The sequence below is a fragment of the Sciurus vulgaris genome (genome assembly GCF_902686455.1).
Source record: "Sciurus vulgaris genome assembly, chromosome: 2".
NCBI lineage: Eukaryota > Metazoa > Chordata > Mammalia > Rodentia > Sciuridae > Sciurus > Sciurus vulgaris.
Genome location: NC_136462.1, coordinates 194610425 through 194635927, shown reverse-complemented (window position 1 = coordinate 194635927; position 25503 = coordinate 194610425). Strand labels below are relative to the sequence as shown.

General features: G+C 45.4%; 1 protein-coding gene across 1 annotated transcript; it reads right to left on the bottom strand.

Annotated features, from left to right (window-relative positions):
• Positions 1-22919: 22919 nt before the first annotated feature.
• Positions 22920-23387, bottom strand: LOC306651843 (anaphase-promoting complex subunit 10-like). Its single transcript, XM_079124725.1, has one exon. It carries the CDS (start codon positions 23309-23311, stop codon positions 23060-23062), a length of 252 nt encoding a protein of 83 aa, XP_078980851.1. The 5' UTR covers positions 23312-23387; the 3' UTR covers positions 22920-23059.
• Positions 23388-25503: the final 2116 nt, after the last annotated feature.

The following is a 25503-nucleotide window of genomic DNA, read 5'->3' as shown; positions in this document are numbered from 1 at the left end:
TCAGGAGTGGACTTTGCGATCATCTTTCACGGGAATATTAGAGATAACAAAGGGCCTGGAGAGGAAACAGGTGACAAACTAGCACAACCTAGGACAGCTGGGAGGTCATTCGTTGTCATTGACATCAGATGTGTCACAGCTTGCCCGGGTGATTTTTGCACTTAGCTCTTGCAAGGAAACTGTGAATGAGGTCCACGTGCATTTAATCCGGCAGCCCGCCCCTTCCTTCCCAGGGCGCAGTGTTCTGGAATAAAGTTCTGCAAGGAAGGGAAACACTAGCCAGCGCGGTGCCGAGGAGGAGCGCACCTGGGAGCCGGCGACCCGAGGCAGAGGTAGGAGTGCTGCCAAAAGCTCGGGCCTTGTCCCCATGCCAATCGAGTAACGAGGACACGGTTTTGAGAAAAAGGAAGAAGAAGGCTTATTGCTTTGCTGGCAAAGCACAGGTGACTCCTGTCCCAGAGGCTGTGATTCCACCCACAGGCAGGAACAGGGGGCTTCTAAGGAGGTGACGCGAAGGCTCTGTTCCACATATTCTCTGTTGGAGTTGTGATTCACTGGTTAATACAGGACATGGTCATTTCTCAGATCCCCAGAGTCTGGATGACTTCGTTCCCGTGGTGGGAGTGTGCTCAGGGACGAAGACTCTGCCCAGGATGGGGAGGAAAGGTGATCCTGTTCCCCTGGGATTAGGGAGGGGGAGAGATAAGGGAGGGGCAGAGAGAGAGGAGAAAAACATGTCCACTTTAAAAATAAGTAAGTGGCAGTGGCAGAGCAGCAAGGGCCATGTTCAAAGTACAAAGAGGACACTGTTACAGGAGGACCGCAAGTTCCAGGCCATCCTGGGCGAGTTAGCAAGACCCTGTCTCAAAAGGGGGGCGCCGGGGGTGCAGCTCAGTGGCCGTGCACCCCTGGGTTCCATCCCCGGTGCTGCAAGGAAAGAAAGAACAAGAGGAAGTTGGGTGAGCGCCTCTTTCCTGTCCCCATCTGGTGGAACCGGAACCGGAACCGTAACCGTAACACCCTAGAGGGCTGCAAAGATTCCAGCAGAGGCCGCTGGGAGACGCACTTTTTTTTTTTTTTAATATTTTTTAGATGTTAATAAACCTTTATTTATTTTTTTATTCGTTTATTTATATGTGGTGCTGAGGATGGAACCCATGCCTCACACATGCTAGGCAAGCGCTCACCACTGAGCCACAGCCCTAGCCCAGAAACGCACGTTTTAAGCATCAGTCACTGCATCATTTGTGTTATAGACCAGCGTGAAGGAAGGTTCAGACCAGTGCTGCATGAGAGAATAACGGGGTCCCGTGTGCAGGGAGAAACGTGCTGGGAGCCTTTTTTGGTGGAATTAATTATAATAAAGCATTTTACCTGGTGTAGAGAAAATATGGTGACCAATATCAAAAATTATGCATTTGCTATCTTACATTCTTTCCTTTTTCACTCTAAGTCTTTGACATCTGTATATTTGGCATTTAGGACACAGCCCAGCCCCGACCAGCCCCTGGTCACGTGCTCTGTGCCATGTGTCACTAGTGGCCACCATTCAGATGTGCAAGGTGAGAAGGAGCCTAGAAGACAGATCTCAAACTCCCTCCCTCCCATTTTTAACTTTTAAGAATTTAAAGATGATAAATAGATATCATTACAAAATTTTACATAAGGATCAGTTTCTACAGAGAGTACAGAAATCTCAGATCCGCGCCTCCACACAGAACCATGGTCACAGATGCTCAGTCTCCTAGCTCCTCGGAAGACCCCCTACAGAAGTTAAAATGTGCACACACGGCCCACCTCTGCACACACGGGACTCACATGCACGCATACATGGAACATCTTTGTTTTTTATTCTCTTCTACACAAATGAGCACACCACCCAGGTTCTGGACCTTGAATTTTTTTCACTCAACACAAACCCTGCTGTTTACAAGGTGTGCGACGCTAGGCCAGCTGCTGCACTTTTCTGTGCCTCAGTTTCCCTGCTCCCGGAGTGGAGGCGACGTGCACCTAATCGATCGCCTACTTCAGAGAGCCGTTGAGGAGTGAGTGGGCAGGAGCACCCCCTCGAGACGATGCCAGCACATTCTGTAAGTGGTGGACCGCTTCTCACCCGCCAGAGTTGTGCCTAGAGGCTCTGCCCTGTCTGATGGACGTGGTGCCCCTTCGCGCACACTGGCGTCTCTCCCTGCGCCACCGCCCTCATCTCTTGCTCTTATGGAGAGGCCTGGTGACTCACTTTGTGTAGATGCCATTTTAAGTTCATGCTAGCACCCTGGAGGACAAACACCAGGACCGGGCTTCTGGGTGATGGAGCATGCAAGGTCCCTGTGGTCACAGCGCTAAGGACCTTCCCAGGAGACTGCACCCCTCCGCAGTCCACAGTGGCACCTGCTGCGTGAGGGATGTGCCGTTTCCCACAGCCTCTCTCTCTCAAAGTCTCCATTTGTCCTCTTAGACTCAGTTCCCATTTGTCCTTCTCCCCACCTGGTAAGGAGGGCCATCTTCTCCTGCGCCTGGGGCTGCTCGATCTCCTTTCCTAGGGGCGCTTTTCCCTTCTCTTGGATTGCTGGACTAAGCATTCTTTAACCCGTCTCCTCTGAGGAGGATCCCGATCTCTCAATGGACCACCTGACACTTCCCCCCATCCCTCGTGGCGGTAACCCAGACTGACTGCTCTTGCAGTCTTGAGCTGTGATTTCCATCTCATGTTAAGATGGCACACAGGAGTGGCTGATGTCCTTGGTCAAACCATCGGTGCCTCCAGGGCAGTTCTTTTTGTCTTGAGAATACCTAGCCTTGAGCCCGTGTCCAGCAGGCATTTGATGAATACTTCTCAAATTTATTCTCTCTCTCTCCCTCTTTTTGATACTGAAAATTGAAACCAGGGGTGCTTACCACTGAACCACATCCCCAGCCCTTCTTATTGCTTTATTTTGAGACAGGGTCTCCTCCCTAGATTGCTTAGGGAAGTTGCTGAGGCTGGCAACTTGTGATCCTCCTGCCTCAGCCTCCCAAGTTACTAGAATTACATGCTTTTAATTCTGGCTTTGTGTGTGTGTGTGTGTGTGTGTGTGTGTGTGTTATATGTTATATATACACACATATATTAGTTTTAGGTGGACACAACACCTTTATTTTATTTTTATGTGGTGCTAAGCCTCTAACCCAGGGTCTCATGCACACTAGGCAAGTGCTCTACCACTGAGCCACAACCCCAGCCCCAATGCTTTTGATTCTTAGAGCTCTTGAAATTATTAGATTTATCACATCCCTCAAATTATCAAATTAACAATTGTTTTTAAATTATTAACCATTAAAACTATTTGTATTATATTACTAAACTATTAAAATGCAACGCCTTAGGAGAAACAGCTTCTTTACAAAGAGGACTATTTAAAACAGTTTGTTAAACAATTTTTAAGATTTTACCTATGATTATATAACTTACATATTTAAAAAGTTTTGCAGTAGTTTGGAACTTTAGCATAGCTGGGCTCAGTGGTGCACACCTGTAATCCTGGCCACTCGGGAGGCAAAGGCAAGTGTGAGATCATCCTGGGAAACTTGGACTCTGCCTCTTGGAGTAAAAAGATGGAGTATAGCTCAATGGCAGAGCACTGCTAGGTTCAATCCCTAGCACCACAAAATAAATAAATATATATAGACATAAAAAGGTAAATAAAAAACAAAAGCATATAGTTTTGGGGACTTGTTAGCAAAAATTGGATGCAATTTTTTGTTTTTCAGTTTGCAATTGTTTTATTTCAGTCATTCATCCAACATGTACTTATTGAGCAACTACTCTGTGCCAGGGATCTGTTTTGTGTGTTTGCATAGTTACCTTTTGGTTTTGTTTTTTAGCCAGTGATTTCTGTGGTCAAGAAAGCTTGAGGAACAATGAGGTGGTCACAGAATCCTGGGTTTGGAATAAGCATCCATGTTTCTTTTCCCTGTCTCCAAACTGAGCATCCAGCACTTCCAAGTCCATCTAAACACTACTGTAATTTAAAAGGCTTTTTGAGAAAGGAACTTCACTCCAAACCATCCCCTGTCCTAGTGTCTGCTCAGCTGTGTGCTCTTTGGAGGAAGATACCTATTGCAGATAATAACTGGTGCCGCAGGGCTGGGCATAGAGCTCCGTGGGAGAGCGCTTACCTAGGATGTGAGGCCCTGGGTTCAATTCCAGAACCACCGACAAATAAACAGTGCAGCAACAGATTCCTAGCACAGACCTGTGTTGAGGGAATAAAATGTGACTTATGTTTAAAGACCCAATCAGAATCAAAGCCTGGGCCCGCGGTGGCTGAGCTGCACTGCGGTGGAAGACACCCGGGCTCCTCCCATCCAGTCTTTGTTTTCATAGGCGTTAGCTCAGCTGGATGCACTGGTGCCCACCTGTCATTCCAGATAGTCAGGAGGCTGAGGCAGGAGGATCACAAACAAGTTCAAGACTGATCTTGGCAATTTAGTGAGACCTTGTGTCAAAGTAAAATTAAGATAAAAGAGTTGGGGCTGTAGCTCAGGGGTAGAACATCCTGGTGCAATCCCCATAGAGGGATGGGTGGTAGGGTGCAGGGAGGGATCAAGGAGCCAGTTTTTTTAATTAATGAATTTATTTGTTTACTTATTTATTTATCTATTTATTTAAAGTAGTACTGGGGATTGAACCCAGGGCTCTGGACCACTGAGCTAGATCCCCAGCCCTTTTTAGTTTTTATTTTCAGACAGGCTCTCACTAAGTTGCTGAGTCTGGCTTCGAACTTGCAAACCTCCTGCCTCAGCCTCAGGGCCACTGGGATGATAGGTGTGCAGTGGAGCCCTTGCCTACCATGTGCCACCCCTGGGGCCATCCCTGAGCTGAAAGACGACTTGCTGCCCAGGCCTGGGAGTAGAATCCCCGAAGGAGGGTTCTTGCCCCGCACAGGGCTGTCTCCAGAGCGCTCTCCCCACCAGTCCACAGACAGCACCCTGGCAAAGGCCTCCCCTCGGGGGCCACGGGAGAAGAGGAAGCCAGGCAGAGCCAGCAGGTGCCCCGAGTAACATCCATTCTCCACGGGTGGGGAAGCCTGGTTTGTGATGGGTCATCATCAAGGATGGGAGGACCTCCAGCCTCAATCCACCCCTGGGCCAGGCTCCCTGCTCCTGGGGACAGAATGACCTTCATGGGACACCACGGAATCCATCTCTTAATGGATACTTTTCTAATAGGAAAGTTAAAACACACAGAAAAGTTTAAAAGGGAGGCCCTGCCTGTATGTTTTACTTGTAATAAACAACCGTAAACATTTCTCCTTAGCTTTCAGACATTTTCTACTTCAAAGTTTTCAGACGGAGTTATTTCCTTTTATTTTTATCTTTCTGTACATTGATCCTGCTTTTCCTCTTACTGGATTCCTAAGTTATTTAATTTCAATCCTTCTTCCCCCAAAATACATTCACGGGCCAGGCACAACGGCGCATGCCTGTAATCCTGTAACGGAGTTCACCTGATGCGCTGACTAGATCCCTTGTCGCTTTGAAACTTACGTGGTTTTTTCCTTTTCCCTGACCTTCTCCCTGATCTTCTTTTCCCTAAACTTCTCCCCTTTGATTTTCTTTTCCCTGATCTTCTCCTTCCTCATCTCTCCTCCCTAACCATATTTTCTCTGAATCGCCTCTATAAAAGCCCCCAGTTCCTGCTGATGGGCAGAATCACAGCCTTTGGGACAGGAGTCCCCTGTTCTCCTTTGCTAGCAAAGCAATAAACCTTCTTTTTCCTTTTTCTCAAAACCATGTCCTCGTTATTGGATTGGCTTTGGAGACAAAGACTGAGCTTTCAGCAACAATCCCGGCAGCTCAGGAGGCTGAGTCAAGAGGATTGCAAGTTCGAGGTCAGTCTTGGCAACTTAGCAAGACCCTGTCTCAAAATAAAAAGTAGAAAGAGCCGGGGATGTGATTCAGTGGTAAAGCATTCCTGGGTTCATTCTGCAGGGAGGGAAGGAAGGAGGGAAAGAAGGAAGGAAGGGAGAGAAGAGGGTAGAGAAGGCTCCAGCTTCAGGGAGCTCACCTCCTGGTGGGGAGATGCGGATAATAAGCACACCAATGTGACAACAGTTCTACTTGTGGAAAGGGCGAGGATTCACAGGATAGTGGTGAAGGTTTCCCAGGTGATATTCACAGAGACATTACTTGATCAGTAACCAGATATGAAACTATTTTCGGCACTAGTGATTCTCATAATTTTGAACTTCTCTTTCTGGACTTTGAGAATCAATCGAGGACGCTCTGCAATGAGTCTGATTTCTAGCTCTTTGGAGCCTGGTCCTATAAATCGGAAGCAAATCCCCACTTGGTGAAAGCCCACCAGCTGATTCTGGGTTTGGGACTGAATGAATTAGAGGATCATCAGGAAGCAGGTTTGAGCCCCAGACATCAAGGACAAGAATAGTGGGGAAGGCAGGTGAGGATTTGAATTGAAAAGGCTCACCAGGGTACTTTCTCTCCTTGCAAAGTTATGCTTTTCAAAATCTTCAACTGCAAAGAGAGAAAGCGCAGGAGAGCCCCTCACCCCATCCCCAGGAAACAGCCTAGGACCACTTGTCCCATATGGGGCAACCAATATGTAAAAAGCAGAGGCGGGCTGCGGAAACCCAGAAGAAAGAAAAATCTAGAATTGCAAATGTGAAACTCCTGCTGAGGGAACCGAGAGCAGAAAGAAGCAGAAAGGATCTGATTCTGGAATATCTATGGAGCCAAATGCCAGGGGCCGAGTCACACCCCCACCCCTCATTATTATTCTGGGAATAATAATACTTCCCTCCAAGAGCTCTTCTGAGGATTAAAAATTAGACATTTCATGTCGAGCCCTGAGCAGCAGCTCCATGTAAGTTAGGGCTTGACCCGCTTGGGTCCTGTTCCCTTCCCCCATGCAAATGTCTCCTCTGGTGTCCCCAGTCCTCCAGAAATCCCTGCAGTCACTGTGCACATCATGGGGGCATTTAGCTAGCAGCTTCGCCAGGTGGCATACTGTAACCTCACTACTACAGTTTGGGAAAACAAACAGCAGTTCAGACTTTTTTCCATTTCCTTGCCTTCAGCAGCCCCTCCGCTGTGATTCCTTATTACCAAAGCACCAAGCTCCAAACAAAACACGCAGAAAATTGGCGCTGGGTTTGTTGTAAAGGTTCTTCTCTTGTCACCCCACCTTAAAATGCTAACTTTGCTGATGACTGATGGGAATCATGAGAGTCTTCTTTCTTTTGTTTACATCTATCTCCTCTCTCTCCCATCAAAGAGCTGGATCTCAGCCTCACGGGAAGTTTTAAGTTCCCTCCGTATGAGGACGACCCAATCTTTTTCAACAGCTCTTTCAAAGGTCGTGTTGTGAAAACGACCCAAAATGGTGCCAGGTTTGCTCTGTTCACATCACCGTGAGGAGCTGGGAAGCAGAATGTGTTTGAAGGTCACTTCATTTAAATTTTCTCATTAAAAAAAGAAAAAAATCTTAAACTGGTGTTGGTGGTGCACGCCTGTTTGCCCGGGCCACTGAGGCAGGAGGATTGCCAGTTCAAAGTCAGCCTCAGCGACTTCACAGGGTCCTAAGCAACTTAGCGAGACCCTGTCTCAAAATAAAGAAAATAAAAGGACTGGCCATGTAGCCCAGTGGTTAAACACCCCTGGCTTCCATCCCTTGCACACACACAAAAAAATTATTATATGAGCAAGGATCTGCTTCAAGAGATACCTTTGGATAATAAGGAATTTTTGCAATATGGGATCAGCACTAAAATCCTCCTAAAGACTGATTTCTATTGCCCCAGCAAAATACTTATTTTTGCTGGTTATGAGAGTGGGTTTTTTAAAAATGTTTTTATTAGCTGTTGATGAACCTTTATTTATACATGGTGCCGAGAATTGGACCCAGTGCCTCCCACATGCTAGGCAAGCACCTACCATTGAGCCACAACCCCAGCCCAATGAGAGTGCTTAATACGAGCTCTTTATAAAAAGCAATTAGAAAACCACCATCAAAACTGGTGCCCCGGAAGGTGCTAGCCCTGGTAGTGGCATACACCTGTAATCAGCAACCCAGGGAAGGCGGAGGCAGAAAGATCACAAGTTCAAGGCCAGAGGCCAGCCTCAGCAACTCAGGAAGACCTGTCTCCAAATGAGAGTTTTAAAAGGGCTACGGATGTAGCTCAGAGGCAGAACACGCCAGGGTCCAAGCCCCAGTACTAAGGGGCCGAGGGGGGGGGGGGGGGGCGGGGAGGACATCACCAGGTCCAGTCACTCCTAAGCCACCAGTGCCTGCCACTGTCCTGGGGGGTGTCCACCTACAGTCTTTCTCTGGGCACCTTCCATGGCCACTTTTCGCCTTCAGCCTGTCCCTGTGTTTACCTAGGGTACTTGCCCTCTCTCTGCTGACCTTCTGTCTCTGCTCACAAGTCCTGCTCAAATTGCCCCTTGAGAAAAATCCAAAATGTTTTCGAAGGAAGGTTGGGGGAAGGGAGGGGGAGGGCTGGACAATTTAGAAAAGCAACCCCAGAAGGAAAAGAGCTCGTTTGTGCTGCATGGTTGGCAGCCTGCCCCACCCCGCCTGCCCTGGACATCCTTCCCCCACCTCACCTTCGGGGGGGGGGGGCCCTGCACACTTTTGTATACCTGGGATGAAAAGGGAGGGGAACTTCCAGCCCTCGGAGGAGATGTTGAGGTCAAATGATATACTCCTGGGGTCCAGGCAGGAGCAGGGAGTGGGCGCAGCCCGGGCCCAACAATTCCGAGGCGGGCCTCAGCCAGGCGGCCTCGCCTGCATCACGATAATACAATTTTGTATGTTAAACAACAGATGTCAAACAGAAGAAAGGGACGGGGCTTTGCTTTTCTTCTGCTGTGGCCCTCGTCCCCCCGAAGCAGCCATTTTTTCAGTTGCCATGACAGTGGCAATAGGAGTCTTCATTCTCCCGTGCCTGCTGCATGTTAATGTGGAGTCGTCCTGAATGTTATCTGCTGGGGCTCGTCGGCCCGACCCGACCAGGACGTGCGGGGACCACCGCTGGCTCCCTCCCCCACGCCCGGCTCCCAGTTGGCCGGCGATTCCTGGAAAGCACTGCGTTGGCCCGTCTATTAACATATCAGTTGCAATCAGCCACAGCTACTGCTCTCCCTGCGTGTTTACAAGCAGGTTGGGTTGTTTCTTTTTTTTTGAAAAGAATTAGGATGGCTGAGACCGACCTCGTCCCTAACGTCGAGGAGTCCTCTCTGCCTTTTACGTTTGCCAAATGAACCCTTTCTTCCTTAACACCCACCGGCTTGGGACACATCAGCCTCATTTACATCGTGAGTGGAGGAAGAAAGCTCCCTGGGAATTCCTAAAACTGAGAAAATCATAATATTTTCATAAGAACACTTTCAAGGAACAAAGGTGATGTAGAAATCAAGGGGAAGAAGTCCATTTGGAGGGACAAGGAATGAAGGAAATGTATTCTTTAAAAATGAGCGTGAAGGATGTGGTTAAGATCTCATCGTTATGTTTTTCTTGGTCCCTTTCTGTGTGTTTGAAATATTTTATAATTCCTAAAAAGAAAAAAAGAAAGAAAAAGCCTTTTAGTTTGCTCTGAATCTGCTGTGTTTAAGTCACAAATGAAGAAAAAGAATTGGTAAGGTAAGCAACATAGCACGGCAGAAGCAAAATTAAAGCCCAAAGTGATTGATGGCACACTTGGTTTATTTCCCTCTTAATTTCTAACAGAATGTGGCAGAGGCTGTCAGCTGATGTTTGCTTTTTTTTTTTTTCTTCTTCCTAATCCCTTAAAAAAAAATCTTGCATCAATTGACCACTAAAATGATGACTTCAATTGTTGTGAGAGTTTATTCTTCAGAAAAGTAAAACCAGTTGCTTTCATTTGCATTGTTCTTATTTTTTAGGCATCTGGCACATTTTATTCCTTTTTTGTTATTTTGAGTTGTTCTTTTATCATTATCTGCAGGAAGCAGCATTAGCATGCCGCAGATAAGACCACGGATCCAGATGTGCATATCAAAGGATGAACAGCTACTTATTAAGAAAAACTTTTCTTCCTAAGCCCAGCTTCTGTTCAAAGGAATAATAAAGCCTATGGCGTTAGTGACAAACTGGTAATTCAATGCCTTGTCACCGCCATGCATTGGAATGGGGGAAAAAAGGAGGTCAAAGAAATTGGTAAGGTCCACATTTTAGAAAGCTGAAAAGGCAGAACCAGTGTAAAAGTTCATCTTCTCCAGCCACATGTATTGATACCCCGCTGTGTTTATTCACTGTTTTCTTGCAGGGGAATCAATGAGCCCCAAATGGGCTAGCTGCTATGACTAAGGATGAAGTTTGAATTATCAAATTTATTTTTAGAAGAGTGAAATATATTTGTGTTGAAAGCATACTGTTTCAATGCCACTGACCTGCCTTTCCTCCGGCGTCTGAAAATAGGCTTAATAACACACAAGACGCATGCTCGTATAAGCGTCCAGCACTGTAATAGCGTGCCCAAGAATTCTAAAAGTGCTTTACACTGTCCACTCTGCTCCAATCTTAGATCACTCCTTCTTCCCTAGGATGTGGACCTCTCTTGCTGGAACTTAGGGGCATAAATGTGCATAGCTACATGCATATATTGCTGTGTTTTTAAAAATCAAGGCTGTCATGAAACAGAGTGCTCCTTTTACCTCGCTTAACAGATTTGCCAACCTCTCCAACCAGGCGCACGTAAATCTGCCTCCTTCTTTTTTATTTACACGTGGTGACCCATGGTGGGATATGCTATGATACCCATAACCACACAGCCCCGTGTGCCTCCTCCAGATGTTCGCTGTTGGAAGCAATGAAGCAATAAATGTCTTCACATGTGTATTTCTAGGGCTCATCTACTCTTCTTATCTTGTACTTTTGTTTTCTCTATTACCCAACACAGATTCATTTTAGTAACTGGGAAAAATTATGCCTCTCTATGCTGTGGCCTAAAATAAATTAGACTTAGAGAAATAAATTTGTTTCTTACATTTTCTTTAGACTCAAGACTTCAGAGAACTGTGATTTCCGAGGACCGTACTAGGTCAATCAATTCTGAAGGCATTTGACTACTTCTGTCCTTGGAGTCCTAAACTCAGCTCTGACATTGAACTGGAAAATGACCTTGAGTGAGGTGATTTTTACATGGGTTCTTTTGTAAATTAGCTACCTGAGCTTGAATTGGCCTGTGAGGCCATCATTTGTTTTTTGTTTGTTGGTTGGTTGGTTTGTCTGTTTTAATATTAGCAACCCTCTTGTTTGCAAAGGAAAGCAAACGATGAAATAAAGAAACTGGTCAGGGCACAGACCTGCAAAGTTAATTTTATCATAAAATGAGAGTGGCATAAATCCTATCAGCATTCACATGGGGATCTACACCAGGGCATTACTGAGGGTACTAGAAAGAACAGAAATGGAAACATCCACCCTTAGAGGCTTCTTTTTTGTTGTTTTTTAATTTTTTTTTCTTTTTAGATGTTGCTAGACCTTTATTTTACTCATTTCCTTATATGTGGTGCTGAGTCGAACCCAGTGCCTCACACATGCCAGGCAAGCGCTCTACCACTGAGCCACAACCCCAGCCCTAGAGACTTCTTCTAAAAATTGTGGTATATACAAAAGTAAAATACCACTAAAATGAATGACAGGAGAGTGTTGCACTCGTTTAAAGGCAAACTGCACAGTTAAAGGCGACCTGTAATCTACGTGCGTGTGTGGCCACCTGTGGATAGAAGATGGAGGCACTTCTGATTTTGCTTCATTTTTGTTAGTTTTGTGTGTGTGCTGGGTACTGAACCAGTGCCTCGTGCATGCTAAACACACGCTCTACCACCCCGGCCCCCCATTCCAATGGTTTAACTTTCATGAGTATGTATCCATGTGGTTCAAAAGTCAAGACCTAGAAGATGGGTAGTTTCAAGCCAGGTGTGGTGGTGCACACTGTAATCCCCGCCACTGGGGAGGCTGAGGCAGGAGGATCACAAGTTCAAAGCCCACCTCAGCAACTAAGTGAAGCCCTAAACAACTTAGCAAGACCCTGTCTCAAAATAAAAAATTAAAAGGCCAGGGATGTGGCTCAGTGGTTAAGTGCCCCTGGGTTCAATCCCTGGAAGAAAAAAGGAAGGAAGAAAATGGGTTGTTTTGAATTCCATTTAATTCTGTCTCTAACTGGGTTTCTCTTCCAGAGTTATTGTAACTTTTATTTTATTTTATTTTTTGTGGTACTGGGGATTGGATGAAGGACTGCTCTATGCTACTGTTGAGCCACATCCTCACTCCTTTTTATTTTTTATTTTGAGACAGTCTTGCTAAATCGCCCAGGTTGGCCTTGAACTTGCCCTCTTCCTGGCTCAGCCTCCTGAATAGATGGGATCACAAGGCATGTGCCACTGCACCCAGCTGTTATACCTTTTCCTTCCAAGGCAGATGTGGGGCATATTTAATGCAACGTGCGTGTGTGTGTGTGTGTGTGTGTGTGTGTGAGTGTGTGTGTGGACCCATGCGTACTGACAGTCTGTATTTTGCCTTTTTCTCTTAATGTATAAACAATACTTTTGAACAGTCACATGAAAGGCTAACTGTGACAAATTCTTGGGCTTTACGTGAACTATTTCTGAGTCAAGAATAACTTGGTCGGTGTCTGGCACCCAGCTTGTATTATATGTCAGTGAGCTTGGATTTTAACAGCCATGATCAGGGGCCTAGTGGCATATTTAGCTGAGAAGCCAGTGAGGTGAGGTGACAAGAACCCAGACTTGGCACCCGCTGCTCCTGGCCTCGAGTCCAAGCCCCAGCACCCCCTTACTAGTTGTCTGACTTCGGAGGAGGCGATGTCTCCGAGGGCTCGGGTGCTTCCCGTGGGGGCCGCCGAAGGGCTCGCTTTTCTGTCCTTGGCAGGGCGTCTGCTGTGTCTGCTCTCTAGCGATGATCTGCGCAGATTTCGATGAAGCGCTGACACACACACAGAGTTGGTCACCTCAGAGGACGGGCCCCCACCACGGGGTCTTAAGAGCACCCCAGACGTGCGTCACCCGCCTCGTCTTCTCCCCAACTTTTCCAGGGACCTCAGCGGGGCGGGAACCTTGCACCTAGCTCTTTCTCCTCCTCCAGGGACATCAGCTCCTTCCTGTCAAAGCTGTCTGGGCTGTTTCTGCCGCGAGCTCCCCAGAGACTTGGGACTTGTCTCGAGCTCCTGGTGCCACCTGCAGAGTTCCACCTGAAGACATCCTGGGGCCCTCAGGGGCTGGTCTGCCTCTGATCACCAGGGTCCTGTGGGCCGCGGGGCCTGCACAGAAGCCTCTGCGAGTGGGACAATCAGTGGGCTGGGGCGACCAGCCAGGTTCTAGAAGGAGTGATCTCTGATTTCCTCCCTCATTCTTCTTCCTGCTGGGCAGGCAGGGGCAGCGCCCGCTCAGGGCATGTGGGAATGGGCAGGGCTGGCTTTGGCCTGGAGCTCAGGCCCCCTGGTGACCCCTTCTCTGCACAGGAGCGTGTCAGAGCGTGGCGGTCAGGTCCGTGTCCCTGGGTGAGGCTCAGTCCCCTGAGTTCCAGGTTCCGTGTGCTGCAGGAAGCCTGTCCTGTCTGCAGAGCTCCCACCCCCTCTCCCATCTCCGCCTCTACCTGCATTTGGCCCACATTGGTGGCCAGGGGCCTGGGACTGAAGAGTCTCCCCAAAGGTCCTGAGAGACCTGGATTGCAGTCACAAGAACCCAGAAGGAACCCGTCACGATGGGCAGGGTCTTCCGAGCTCACAGGTTTTCCCCGGAGCCAGTTTGCCCTGTACAATCCTGGACAGCACGGACTCCCCGCTAGAGTGAGCTAGAGTGACTCAGTGGCCCCGTGGCTCTTCTCGAGGTGGCCCTGTTGAGCTCAGCTCCCCAGGGACCCTCTCCACGTGCCTCTGCAGCGCACGCCCTCCCTCTGGTTCGCTGCTCCACCTTTCTCCCGCACAGTGGGCCCGCGCCTCCTCACCCTTCCCTGGACTCTGCGTGAGGAGCCACGGGACAGCCGTGATCGGGGACGGGAGGTGGTCTGCCTGAGGCTTCCGGAGAAGGCAGGGGGGTTGAGAGCAGGGTTGTGGGAAATGGAAGCAGGGAAGGAGTTTGCAGGCCTACGGAGGTGGCAGGCCTGCCGAGGTGGCAGTCCTGCAGAGGTGGCAGGCCTGCGGAGGTGGCAGGCCTGCGGAGGTGGCAGGCCTGCGGAGATGGCCTCAGGTGGAGTTTGAACCTAGGGGCTGAATTCTGGGCAAAGCCGTCATCAGTCCAGGGCCTGCATGCTGTTTCCAGATCACGCGGTGCTTCCTTGGTATGATCCCAGCTGGCTCAGCCTCCCTAGCCAGCTCTCCGGCATAGACCCGTGGCCTCTGGGATGCCTTTCTTCTTAGCATTCATTCCCACACTATCCCCAGGACCCTGAAAGGCAGACTGGAGCCGTCAGAGAAGAGGGGACTGGATGTGAGAATGCCTGGGGCGTAGGAACCAGGCCAGGCCTGCATCATCTGGTTCTACTGGGTCTCAGTTTCCCCAGTAAAGTAACTGTGCTCACTCAAAATGACAGCTCTCATATTTGCAAATCAGGAGGATGAATTTTATATTCAAATATGCTACAAAATTCAAAAATTACAAGTGAATAGACTATTGTGTCAGTCATCTTGCTGTTGATATGACAAAATACCTGAGATAATCAACTTAAAAAGAGGAAAGTTTTATGGTGCTCATAGGTTCAGAGGTTTCGGAGCATGGTCACTTGGCCCTGTTGCTTTGAACCTGTGTTATACATGGCAAGGGTACATGGTAGATGAGGCCTGCTCACCTGGTGCCAACCAGGAAGCAAAAAAGAGACAGAATGGGCTGGGATCCCAATGTCCCTTTCAAGGACACTCCCAGTGGTCTAACTTCTCCCACCAGGCTCCTCCTAAGGGTCTGTCACCTTCTAATAGCACCACAGGCTGGGGACCAAGCCTTTAACACCCAGTCTTTTGGGGACATTCAAGATCCACACTCTAGCTGTATGGCTGTACCAATGTTTCTTTGACCAGTTTCCCGTTGTTGGATGAGCAACTTGACAGTATTTGCAAAAATTAACTGTGCATATTTGGGGATTTAAGGGTACTTGACCACTGAGCCACATTCCCAGCTCTATTTTGTGTTTTATTTAGAGACAGGGTCTCACTAAGCTGCTTAGCCCCTCACTTTTTGCTGAGGCTGGCTTTGAACTCGCCATCCTCCTGCCTCAGCCTCCCAAGCCACTGGGACCTAGCTATTATTCTTTTTCTAGGAATCTATCCAGCAGATACTCTCACTGGTGTGAAAAATTAAGAATATAATAATTTACGCATTGCAGTAATATTTACTATGAGACCCCATGGTGAATTTTTAAACATCTCAAGGCAACAGAAAAAGATTTTTTGAATGATAAAAAAAAAAAAAAAAGAATAGCATAGTGTTTAAGCAAGACATTTCCAAAATAATCCAGATTTGGATGCCAGCTTTTAGACTTCCTATATAAGTTACTTCCCTCTCCGGGTCTCATCCACAGAAGGTACACAATGGTCATGCCCCTAGGGTTATAGTGGAAGCTAAATATTAAACCCTAGATAAATAGTAGCTGATGTTGTGCTCACTGGTATTAGGAGCACCGTTACTTTTACTCTGCTTTGATCTTTGTTTTTGGATGAAGCATTATCTGGTAGGATCTCTGATCCAGGACAGAGTCAGAATCCTAAAACGAGGAGATGACTCTTCCACAGCTTCCACGGGCATTTCCTCTAAAAATATGAGAGCGCATAACGTTTCCCGTGTTAACAGGCTCAGGGTTTTTGAGTGGGGATGTCTACCTCCTCGTTTCCTAAGAGGTCAAATGACCTCCAGATTTCATTTAAGTTTTCTATTATTCGCTTCTGAAAGGAACAATGGAGCTCTTGTTTGAACAGCTTTGGTGAGCCCAAAGGAAAAATTGGTCATTATGGGACGCACAAAAGACTCGCTTTCCATACATTAGGTTGTCAATGGCTGCTTAATGCAAAGTTGGGTATGGGAGGATTGGGCAGGGGGAGGAAAAAAGATTATTTTTGTGTCCACAGCGAGATGTCAATCATTGACAGAAATAAATGGGATTTCATCTCGCATCTCAGCAGAGATAGAGATTGTGCAAGGAGGAAACCCCGCCTGGGTCTCCATCCTCCCTTCACGCTGGCCTTGTGTTTGTTGGGTCAACAGGAGGGGAGGATGCAAGAAGCAATAGGAGGAGTTGGCTGCTGGAATTTTAGCTCCTCCGTCCCCCGGAAATTAAACACGCACCACCAAACGAAAAGTCACGCAGCTTCAAGCTGTAAAGGCCCAGGCCAGAGGGGTTTCAAAACAGGCACCAATGACGAGTTTGGGGCCTTACCAGCTTTTGTATCAAAAAGAGCTCTACATCAACAATCGTCCTGTAGTTGCATTTAAGGGAAAAAAAAAAAAAAAACAGGAAAAAAGTGATCAACTCCTGTTTCTACTGGAGAATGATTATTTAAGGTGACCCACTTTGAAAAGGGACTGATATTCAACAATAGGCAAGGGTGGAAATATTTGATTGGAGCTTTATCTTAAAAATAAAAATGAAAGCCACAAAGATGAGCTGTCTCTCTGCTGCTTTTAACCGAAGGAAGGTGGACTGGCTCTGCGCTGATTCCGAGGCTGCTGGAAGATGCAGGGGTTTGCTCCTTTGTGCTGGGGGCGGGCCGTTTTCCTCAGAACCTTGGGCCAGTGTAGCAGACGCAGGGCTTTACAGTCAGCTTTGTGCTGGGTCGCACGTAAAGTCAGTTTTGCAAAAAAAAAAAAAAAAAGTGTATTTCAGAAGACGCAATCTTAGTTTTTCTAAGGGACTCTTATAATCTTTTCATGTCGAAACCGTTTTTGTTCTTTCTCTTTTTTTTTTTTTTTTTTTGAACTACATCATGGAAATTTTCAAACATCCAAGTGTAGACAGACAAGGAGATGAGCCCCCACGTGTCCCTCACGCCACTTCAACAATGACCCACTCGTGCCAATGTCTTGTAAGAATTCAAAATGTAATGAAGTATTACATGATAACGGGAAGCTTACAGGTTTTTATTGTTCTGTTTTGTTGCTACACCAGCAATTGAACCTAGGGGCATGCTACCACTGAGCTACATCCCCAGTCCTTTTTATTTATTTATTTTTTAAATTTTGAGACACAGTCTTCCTAAATTGCTAAGGGCCTCCCTAATTTGGTGAGGCTGGCCTCAAATTTTCAATCCTCCTATCTCAACCTCCAGAGTTGCTGGGATTATAGGTACAGGCCGCTGCACCTAACCCTTTCCTCTTTTGTTTTGAGATAGAGTTTTGCTAATTGCTGAGGGTATGGGATTGCGATGTGAGCCATCTGTGGCTTTAAAGAAAAAATTTTTATCAATAAAACAAAAACAAATTTGATGGTGGGCTGGGGGCCTGGGGGTGCAGCTCAATGGTAGAGCTTGTCCTTAGCTTGCACAAAGCACTGGATCAGATCCCAGCATAAATAATTAAATTAAAATCCCAAAACTAAAAACTAATTAACTAGTTTGGAATTATCCTAAAGGAGAGGAAGGCAAATACAAATGTGAGACAACAGTAAAAGGAATGTTTCCTTCATTTTATTTTTTACATTATACAAGCAATGCATGCCAATCTTGTTTCATCTCCCACCCCAGCCCCAATTTCCACCCCCATTCCTGTTTCTTTTTCTTTTCTTTTCCATACTGCAGATGAAACTCAAGGGAACTTTACCACTGATCTACATTTCAAGCTCTTTTTTTTTTTTTTTTCTATTTTTTTTATTTTGAGGGTCTCACTAATTTGCTGAGGTTGACCTTGAACCTTCGATCCTCCTACCTCAGCCTCCCGAGTTGCTAGGCTTACAGGCAGGCACCCTGCACCTGGCACCATTGCTCTGTTTGTTGAAACGAACCCGAGACACTGTATCCCATTTCACTGTAAGATTTCAGAATGCATCTCTGGAAGAAGGGCACGGTTGCTTCCATGTAATCACAGCACGCTTATCATGCTATAGTTCTTCATATCATCAAATCCAGTGTTCCAATTTCTAATCATCATAACTGTGTTTACAAGTTGCTTATCTTAACAGGATCTAAATGAAGTTTAATAATAGCAGTTTTCAATTTTCACTTCCTTTTAATCAATTAGTTCTCTGTCTCTCCAGAGGGGCTCCCCAATGTCCTCACCGACCTCATCGAATCCTGCGTTCCTCCTAAGCGGAAACCCGGTTTGTCTCTCTTCTGTCTTCTCAGACCTTAGGCAGAGACTGTTGAACAGGTCGATGGGGTGGAAGCAGGGGCTGCTGGAAGCAGGGGCTGCTGGGAAGCAGGCAGAGTGGCAGGAGCGGGGACTGGGGGGGCGTGCTGTGCTCTGGGAGCTCTCGAGTCGCTCTCGACTCTGCAGATGCCTGGCTGGAGGTCACACACCCTTCAAGGGGACCGTGTGCATCCAAAAACTGGTGGGTTACAGGAGCAAAGGCCCAGGCCCTCTGCTGCTAGTTGGGACCGCTCTGCAGGCATGGCTGGGCCTCCCCTGCAGCTCCTTCCAGCCTCAGTCCTTGGCAGCCTCCACTGGCCCTTAAACTCCTCTGCGCTCATCTCCACCTGAGTCTCTTTCTAGAAAACCCCCCTCGCTCCCTCCCAAGCTTAGGAGGACATTGGAAGAGAAGATTCTCCGTAGGATCACGTCCGGAGGGCAGCTCGGGGTGTGATTCGTCTTCTGCCGTTGACGACGGCCACCTAAACAGTGGCGAGGGGCCGTCTCGTTTTATTTCTGATCTGCATTTCCCTGATCGTGATCTTGAACACCTGCTCCTGTATCTGTCGTTGGTCATTTGTATTTGTATGTCTTTGAAAAAATGACTGCTGAGGTCTTTTGCTCATTTTTTTTTTTTCTTTTTTCACAATACTAAGTTTGAACCCAGGGATGCTACATCCCCAACCATTTTTAATTTTTTTAAATTTTTAAAATTTATTTTTGTGTGGTGCTGAGGATTGAACCCAGTGCCTCACATGAGCTAGGTGAGCACATTACCACTGAGCCACAACCCCAGCCCCATGTTTTATTTTTATTTTTTTATTTTGAGACCAGGTCTTGATGAGTTGCTGAGGCTGGCCTCAAACTTGTGATCCTCCTGCCTCAGCCTCCCAAGTTGATAGGATTACGGGTGTGCACAACTGTACGGGCCTTTGTCAATTTCTTAATCAGGGCTTGTTTTCTCTTGAATTGCATGAGTTTATGTATTTGGGGTTAGTCACCAATACTTCGTCGATGTGTAAGTATTTTCTGCTGCTGCGTTGGTTGACTTTTTATTTCATTGACAGTTTCCTTGGCTGTGTAGAAATCTTTTATTTCCATGTTGTGCCACTTGCTTAGTTGTGTTCTGCGGTCTGTGATCTTGGTGTCGTGTCCAAGAAAATCATCGCCAAGGCCAAGGTCACCGAGCTTTTCCATTCTGCTTTCTTCCAGGAGTTACACAGTGTGAGGCTTTCATTGAAGTTTCCATGGGTGCTCTGCCTGAGGCGAGGGTCCCCTTTCATTCTGGGTCTCGCTATTTATTGAAGAAGATGTTCCGTCTCTGTTGTAAATTCGCAGCGCCATATTGAAAATTATTTGACATGTATACCTGGGCACCTAAATTTCTGGGCTCCTTCTTGTTCCATGGGTCTGTGAATCATGCTGTTTTGATGACTGAAGTTTCGTAGTATAATCTGAGGTCAGGATGTGATTCCTCAGCTCTGTTCTTTGTGCTCAAATAGCTTTCCCTCTTCGGGTAATTTATGGTTGGTGTTTTGTTTTGTTTTGTTTTGTTTTGGGATACTGGAAATTGAACCCAGGAGCCTTAACCACCAAGCCACACCCCCAGCCCTTTTTTATATTTTATTCTGAGACAGAGACTCGCTATGTTGCTTAGGGCCTCACTAAATTGCTGAGGCTGGCTTCAAACTTGTGATCCTCCTGTCTCAGCCTCCCAAGCCACTGGGATTACAGGCGTGGGCCATCGCACCTGGCTCATTTGTGTTCTGTATGAATTTAAGGATCGTTTTTTCTAACTCTTGGAATTTTGATAGCAATTATATTGATTAGATTACTTGGATAGCATGGACATTTTGACAATAATTGTTCCCCCAATCCAAGAACATGGGATACCTTTCCAATTCTTTGTGTTTCATTCATTTCTTTCATCAATGTTTTTCAGTGTATGAATCTTTCACCTCAGTGGTTAAAATTGTTCCTAAGTATTTTATGCTTTTTAATGTTATTATAGGGAGAAAGGGGAAATTTTTTAAAAGCTATTATACATGGATTGCTTTCTTAATTTCTTTTTTTGGATAGTTCATTGCTTGTATACAGAAACACAAAGATTATTATTGTATGTTGATTTCGTATCATGCCACTTTAGGGAATCCTTTTATTAGTTCTAAACATTTTTAGAGGAATCTTTAGGGTTTTTGGTGTATAAGGTTATGTTGCCTACAAGACAATTCTACTTTTTTTCTAATTTGATTGACTTTTATTCCATTTTCTTGCCTAATTGCTCTGGCTAGGATTTTCAATACTAAGTTGAACAGAATTGGCAAGAGTGAGAATTCTTATCTTATTCCCGATCTTAGCTCAAAAAACTACCAGGCACGGTGGTAAATGCCTGTGATCCCAGCAACTCAGGGAGGCTGAGGCAGGAGGTTGCAAGTTCAAAGCCAGCCTCAGCAATTTAGTGAGGCCCTGAGCAACACAGCAAGACTCTGTCTCTAAATAAAACATAAAAAGGACTGGGGATGTGGCTCAGTGGTTAAGCACCCCAGGGTTCAATCCCCGATATAAGAAATAAAAACACTTTTAGCCCTTTACTGTTGAGTGTGACATTAGCTGTGTACTCGTTATAGATGAACTGGAAGATCTCAAGATGCTTTCCTCGGACCCAGTCTGTATGTGAAGGGTTTGTATTATGAAAAGATGTTGAATGTTGTAACTTACTTTTTCTTCATTTACTAAAAAGGCCATATGCTTTATCTTAAATTCTATTAACAGGGTGTATCACATTTATTGATTTGTGTATGTCGAATCATCCTGACATCCAAGGGGTAATTCCTGCTTGGTCATGATCTATGATTCTTTTTTATATGCTACTGAATTCAATTTGCCAGTACTTTTGTTGGGGATGTTTCCATCTGGGATCATCTGGGATATTAGCCTATTATTTCCTTTTCTCGTCATCTCTTTGGCTTTGATGTCAGGCTAATACTGTTCTTATAAAATGCATTTGAAAGAGTTCCCCTTCTTTAATTGTTTTTAATCTCTCCAAATGCTGAACTTTTTGTCTATTTATTTATTTTTTACATTTTACTTTTACAGCTGCATTTTGACTCATTGTATACAAATGGGGCACGACTTTTCGTTTCCATGGTGGTGCACGAGGGAGATTCACACCGTTCATGCAATCTTACATGAACTTGGGTAATGGTGTTTGAATAGGATTGGTGGTAGTTCTTCTGTAAATGTTTAGTAGCGTTCACCAGTGCAGCCCTGTGGCCCGTGCTTGTTCTTTGTTGGAAGGTTGTGCGGGTGTGTGGGTGGGCAGGGGTGGGCATGTGGTGTACGTGCGTGTGCACGTGCTGGAGACCGAACCTGAACCCTTGCTCACGTGATGCACATGCTCTCCCACTGAGCTATGTCCCCAGTCTATTGGATGATTATTTTTTAAATTTTAGGTCCTCGCTTATTTGCTAAGGCTGACCTTGAACTTGGGATCCTACTGGCTCAGCCTGCCAAGTGGCCGGGATGACAGCTGTGCGCAGCACGAGTCAGTCTTAGTAGGTAAACCTAGGAACGTGTCCCTTTGTTCACTATCATGCAACTGGTTGGTATAAATGCTCCTGGGGGTTTCTTAAAACCCTTCATGTTTCCGTGGCATCCGTTGTAATGTCTCCTTTTTTTTTTTTTTTTTTTTTTATTTAAACCACTGAAATAAACACATCTTTATGTGTTTATTTAAAATCTTTATTAAGAACAATTTCATATATTTTTTAAATTTTCACAGGACATTTTATCTCCAGAAAAATGATACGGTGTCAGACAAAAGTTTGAAACTAACTGTAAGTATTGCTTGAATTGAGATAAACATTGGGTTATAACAGCAGTCTCTAACATTATATTGTCAGGATATAGATAACCCTAGGGTTATAAGTGTTTCATGGAAGTAAACGTAATACAATTAATGATATTCCCAAATCAGATGGTAGGCCCAGTATATAAAAAATAAGCTTCCTTTGGTGGTGGTGGGGGGGTTGGTAATCTTGACTTGTTAAAGGTGATATACATTTTGGTAAAACATAGTTTTATTCTCAAATATGTAATGATCACTACATGAAATCAACAGGTTGATTAAAAAACTATATATATTGAAATTTTCAGTTAAACTAGTTTTTAAAAATTTTTTTAGCTGTAGATGGACATAATTACCTTTATTTTAATTATGTATTTTTATGTGGTGCTAAGGATCCAACCCAGTACCTCACATGTGCTAGGCAAGTGCTCTACCACTGAGCTACAACCCCAGCCCCACAAGTTTTCTTCTGATACAAGGGAAAATACACAGATTGGCTTTGAATTCATTTCTAGTAAAGTAAAATATGTGAGCTTAATTACATGTTAAAGGAAACCGAAACAATATGACCCAAAATTTATTTATCAAAGTTAAAATACCTTTAAATGTACACAAAATTACAAAATAACTGATGCATTTTTCAATAATGATATCCAACATAAAATGTAATAACAGAACCAAACAAAGGATTCATCACTTTTGCTCCACTTTAAAGTTACCTTATTGAACGATACATCATGAAATCGATAGTTGTACACCTAGGAAATTTACCAATAGAGCTCTCTTCCACTGGTGTGTATATTTTAATTTGTCTCATGTGGGTATCTCTCCCATTCTGGTGGTTGGCTAGAACAGCAATCTGTATCATGAATGTCCGAGTTGGCTTCTTATGATTATCAGTTAAGGGAACATGAATCCAGCCACTTGGTTCCACCAATTCAAGTTGCTGAACTGGATGTTCACTGAATGAGGCTGGGATCCATCTGATTGCCAGTAAGTTTCTAGATTGTCATCTCGTAACTGATCCACTCCAAATCCTGGCTTGCAAGATGAGAGTGACCAAACAGCTTGTGACCCAATTTCCCTTACTGTTCCAGTCCTTTCCAACTGCTTCGGATCAGCACCAGGAGGTGTTTTGTTTGGTGTGGTCATTTTTTAAATATTAGCTTCCAGACTTGGTCTCCCACAGCTGAGGCTCTCGGGGCCTCCGTTCCACGCCACTCCCACTCCACTTCTACCCACAGCCTGGCTTTCCCCACCGACGACGTAGATCGGGGCGTAATGTCTCCTTTTTCATCTCCAGTTTTATGATGTGCATCTTCTCTCTTAGTCAATTTTGTTTATTGTTTCAAAAAACCGACTCCGAGTGGCGTTGATCTTCTCCATTGTTTCTCTGGTCTCTTTTCACTTACTCCTGCTGATCTTTTTGTTTCCTTCCTTCCAGTGCTGGTCTTCTTGGTCCTTCTCCCTCCAGCTTGAGGTGTGTGTTTGAGGTCTCTCGCTTCTTCCTGCAGCGTCCGCCACTGCGGCATCCAACGGGTTGCCCATGTGCGCCTCCGTTTCATTTGCCTCGAAAGTGTTTATATTTACTTTTCTTCTCCGACCTACGGGTTCAGGAATGTGCTATTTAATTTCCACATATATGTGAATTTTCCAGTTTCCCTCCCTCCTGTTATTTCTGGTTTCATGTCGCTGACTTCAGAACAACAACAACAACAACAAACAGTTAATATTATTTCAATCTTCTTAAGTATTTTAAGACTTGTTTTGTGGCCTTACATATTAGAATTTTTTTGTTTTTTCTTTGGCAGTACTGGGGTTTGAACCCAGGGCTGCTCTGCCACTGAGCCATTTTTCTTTCTTATTTTGAGACTGAGTCTCACTAAATTGCTGAGACTGGCCTTGAACTTGCCATCCTCCTGTCTCAGCCTCCTCCTGAGATGCTGGATGACAGGTGTTGTTCACTACTGCACTCAACTATGAGTATTTATTTTGCTGCTGTTCAATAGAATGCTCTGTATATATCTGTGAGTTTCATTTAATCTAAAGTGCAGTTCAAGTCCAGTGTTTCTTTATTGATTTTTTTGTCTTAATGAACTACCCTTTGTTGAAAGTGGAATATAGAAGTCCCTTACCATTATTGTATTGGTATATCTCCCTTTAGATTTGTTAATATTTGCTTTATATATTTAGCTGCTCTGATGTTGGGTGTGTATAGACTTAAACTGCTCTATACTCTTAATGAATTAACCCCTTCATCATTATATAATGGACTTCTTTTTCTGTTGTGAGAGTTTTTTATTTAAAGTCTATTTTGTGGGTCTGGTGGTGCCTACCCGTAATCCCAAAGACTCAGAGAGAGACTGAGGCAGGAGGATTGCAAGTTGGAGGCCAGCCTCAGCAACTTAAGGAGAACCTTTCTCAAACTCCCAGCACCCCTGGGTTTACTACCCAGTACTGCAAAATAATAATAATAATAATAATAATAATAATAATAATAATAATAATAATAATAAATAGTTATATCTGTTTTGTCTGATGTAACTTATAAAGAGGAAAGGTTTATTTGTAAATTTTTAAAAAACCATTACTTAAATTGCTTAATTTCAGCTACAAATAACCTTTATTTGCTATAAAGTACTAAAACATTTTCAAATCTAGCAACCTGTATCTGACCATAATCAATCATTTAAATGATGATAAAAGCATACATGGTGATTTCAGCAGATCTGTAGTTCAGGAATTTGCACCAGCTTTGTCTGAAAGGACCGTGCCCACCGCCCCCTGGCAGGAAAGGCAGCCCTTCCCTCATCAGTTAAGAAGTCTGTGAGCCACACTGGAATTCCACTTTGTCCTGCGAGAGGACAGCCTTCTTTAGTGCGGGAAGACAATCTCCTCGCAAAGGTTTACTGTGACTCGCAGTTTGGGAGTTTCAGACCATAACTGATGGGCCCTGTATCTTCGCCTGTCCCCACACATCATAGCAGGAGCACGGGGTAGAGCAGATGCCACCTCAAAGCTGGGAAGGAACCAGAGAGAGGAAGGGTGGGGGCCCCCAGCCCTCTCAGGACATGCCTCAGGACAGTACCCCAGGACCACTTCTCAAAGTCTCCACCCCTCTTACTAGCACTCCACGGGTGGGGTGGGGGACCACACCTCTAGCCCACCAGCCTTGGGGGGCATTCCAGATTCAAACCACAGCAGCCTCTGGGCCACCCCCCTCGTGCCATGACCTGATTGGTGACAATTACCTTACATGATGTGTGCTAGCCAGCTGGCCCTGATGCTAACCGACAACCAGCACTGTGGATTATTATTTAATGGCACAGTGTATATATCTTTAT

Bases quoted from the DNA above. Each gene is read 5' to 3' on its own strand.
- LOC306651843 (XM_079124725.1), bottom strand. From the start codon at position 23,311: ATGACCACACCAAACAAAACACCTCCTGGTGCTGATCCGAAGCAGTTG.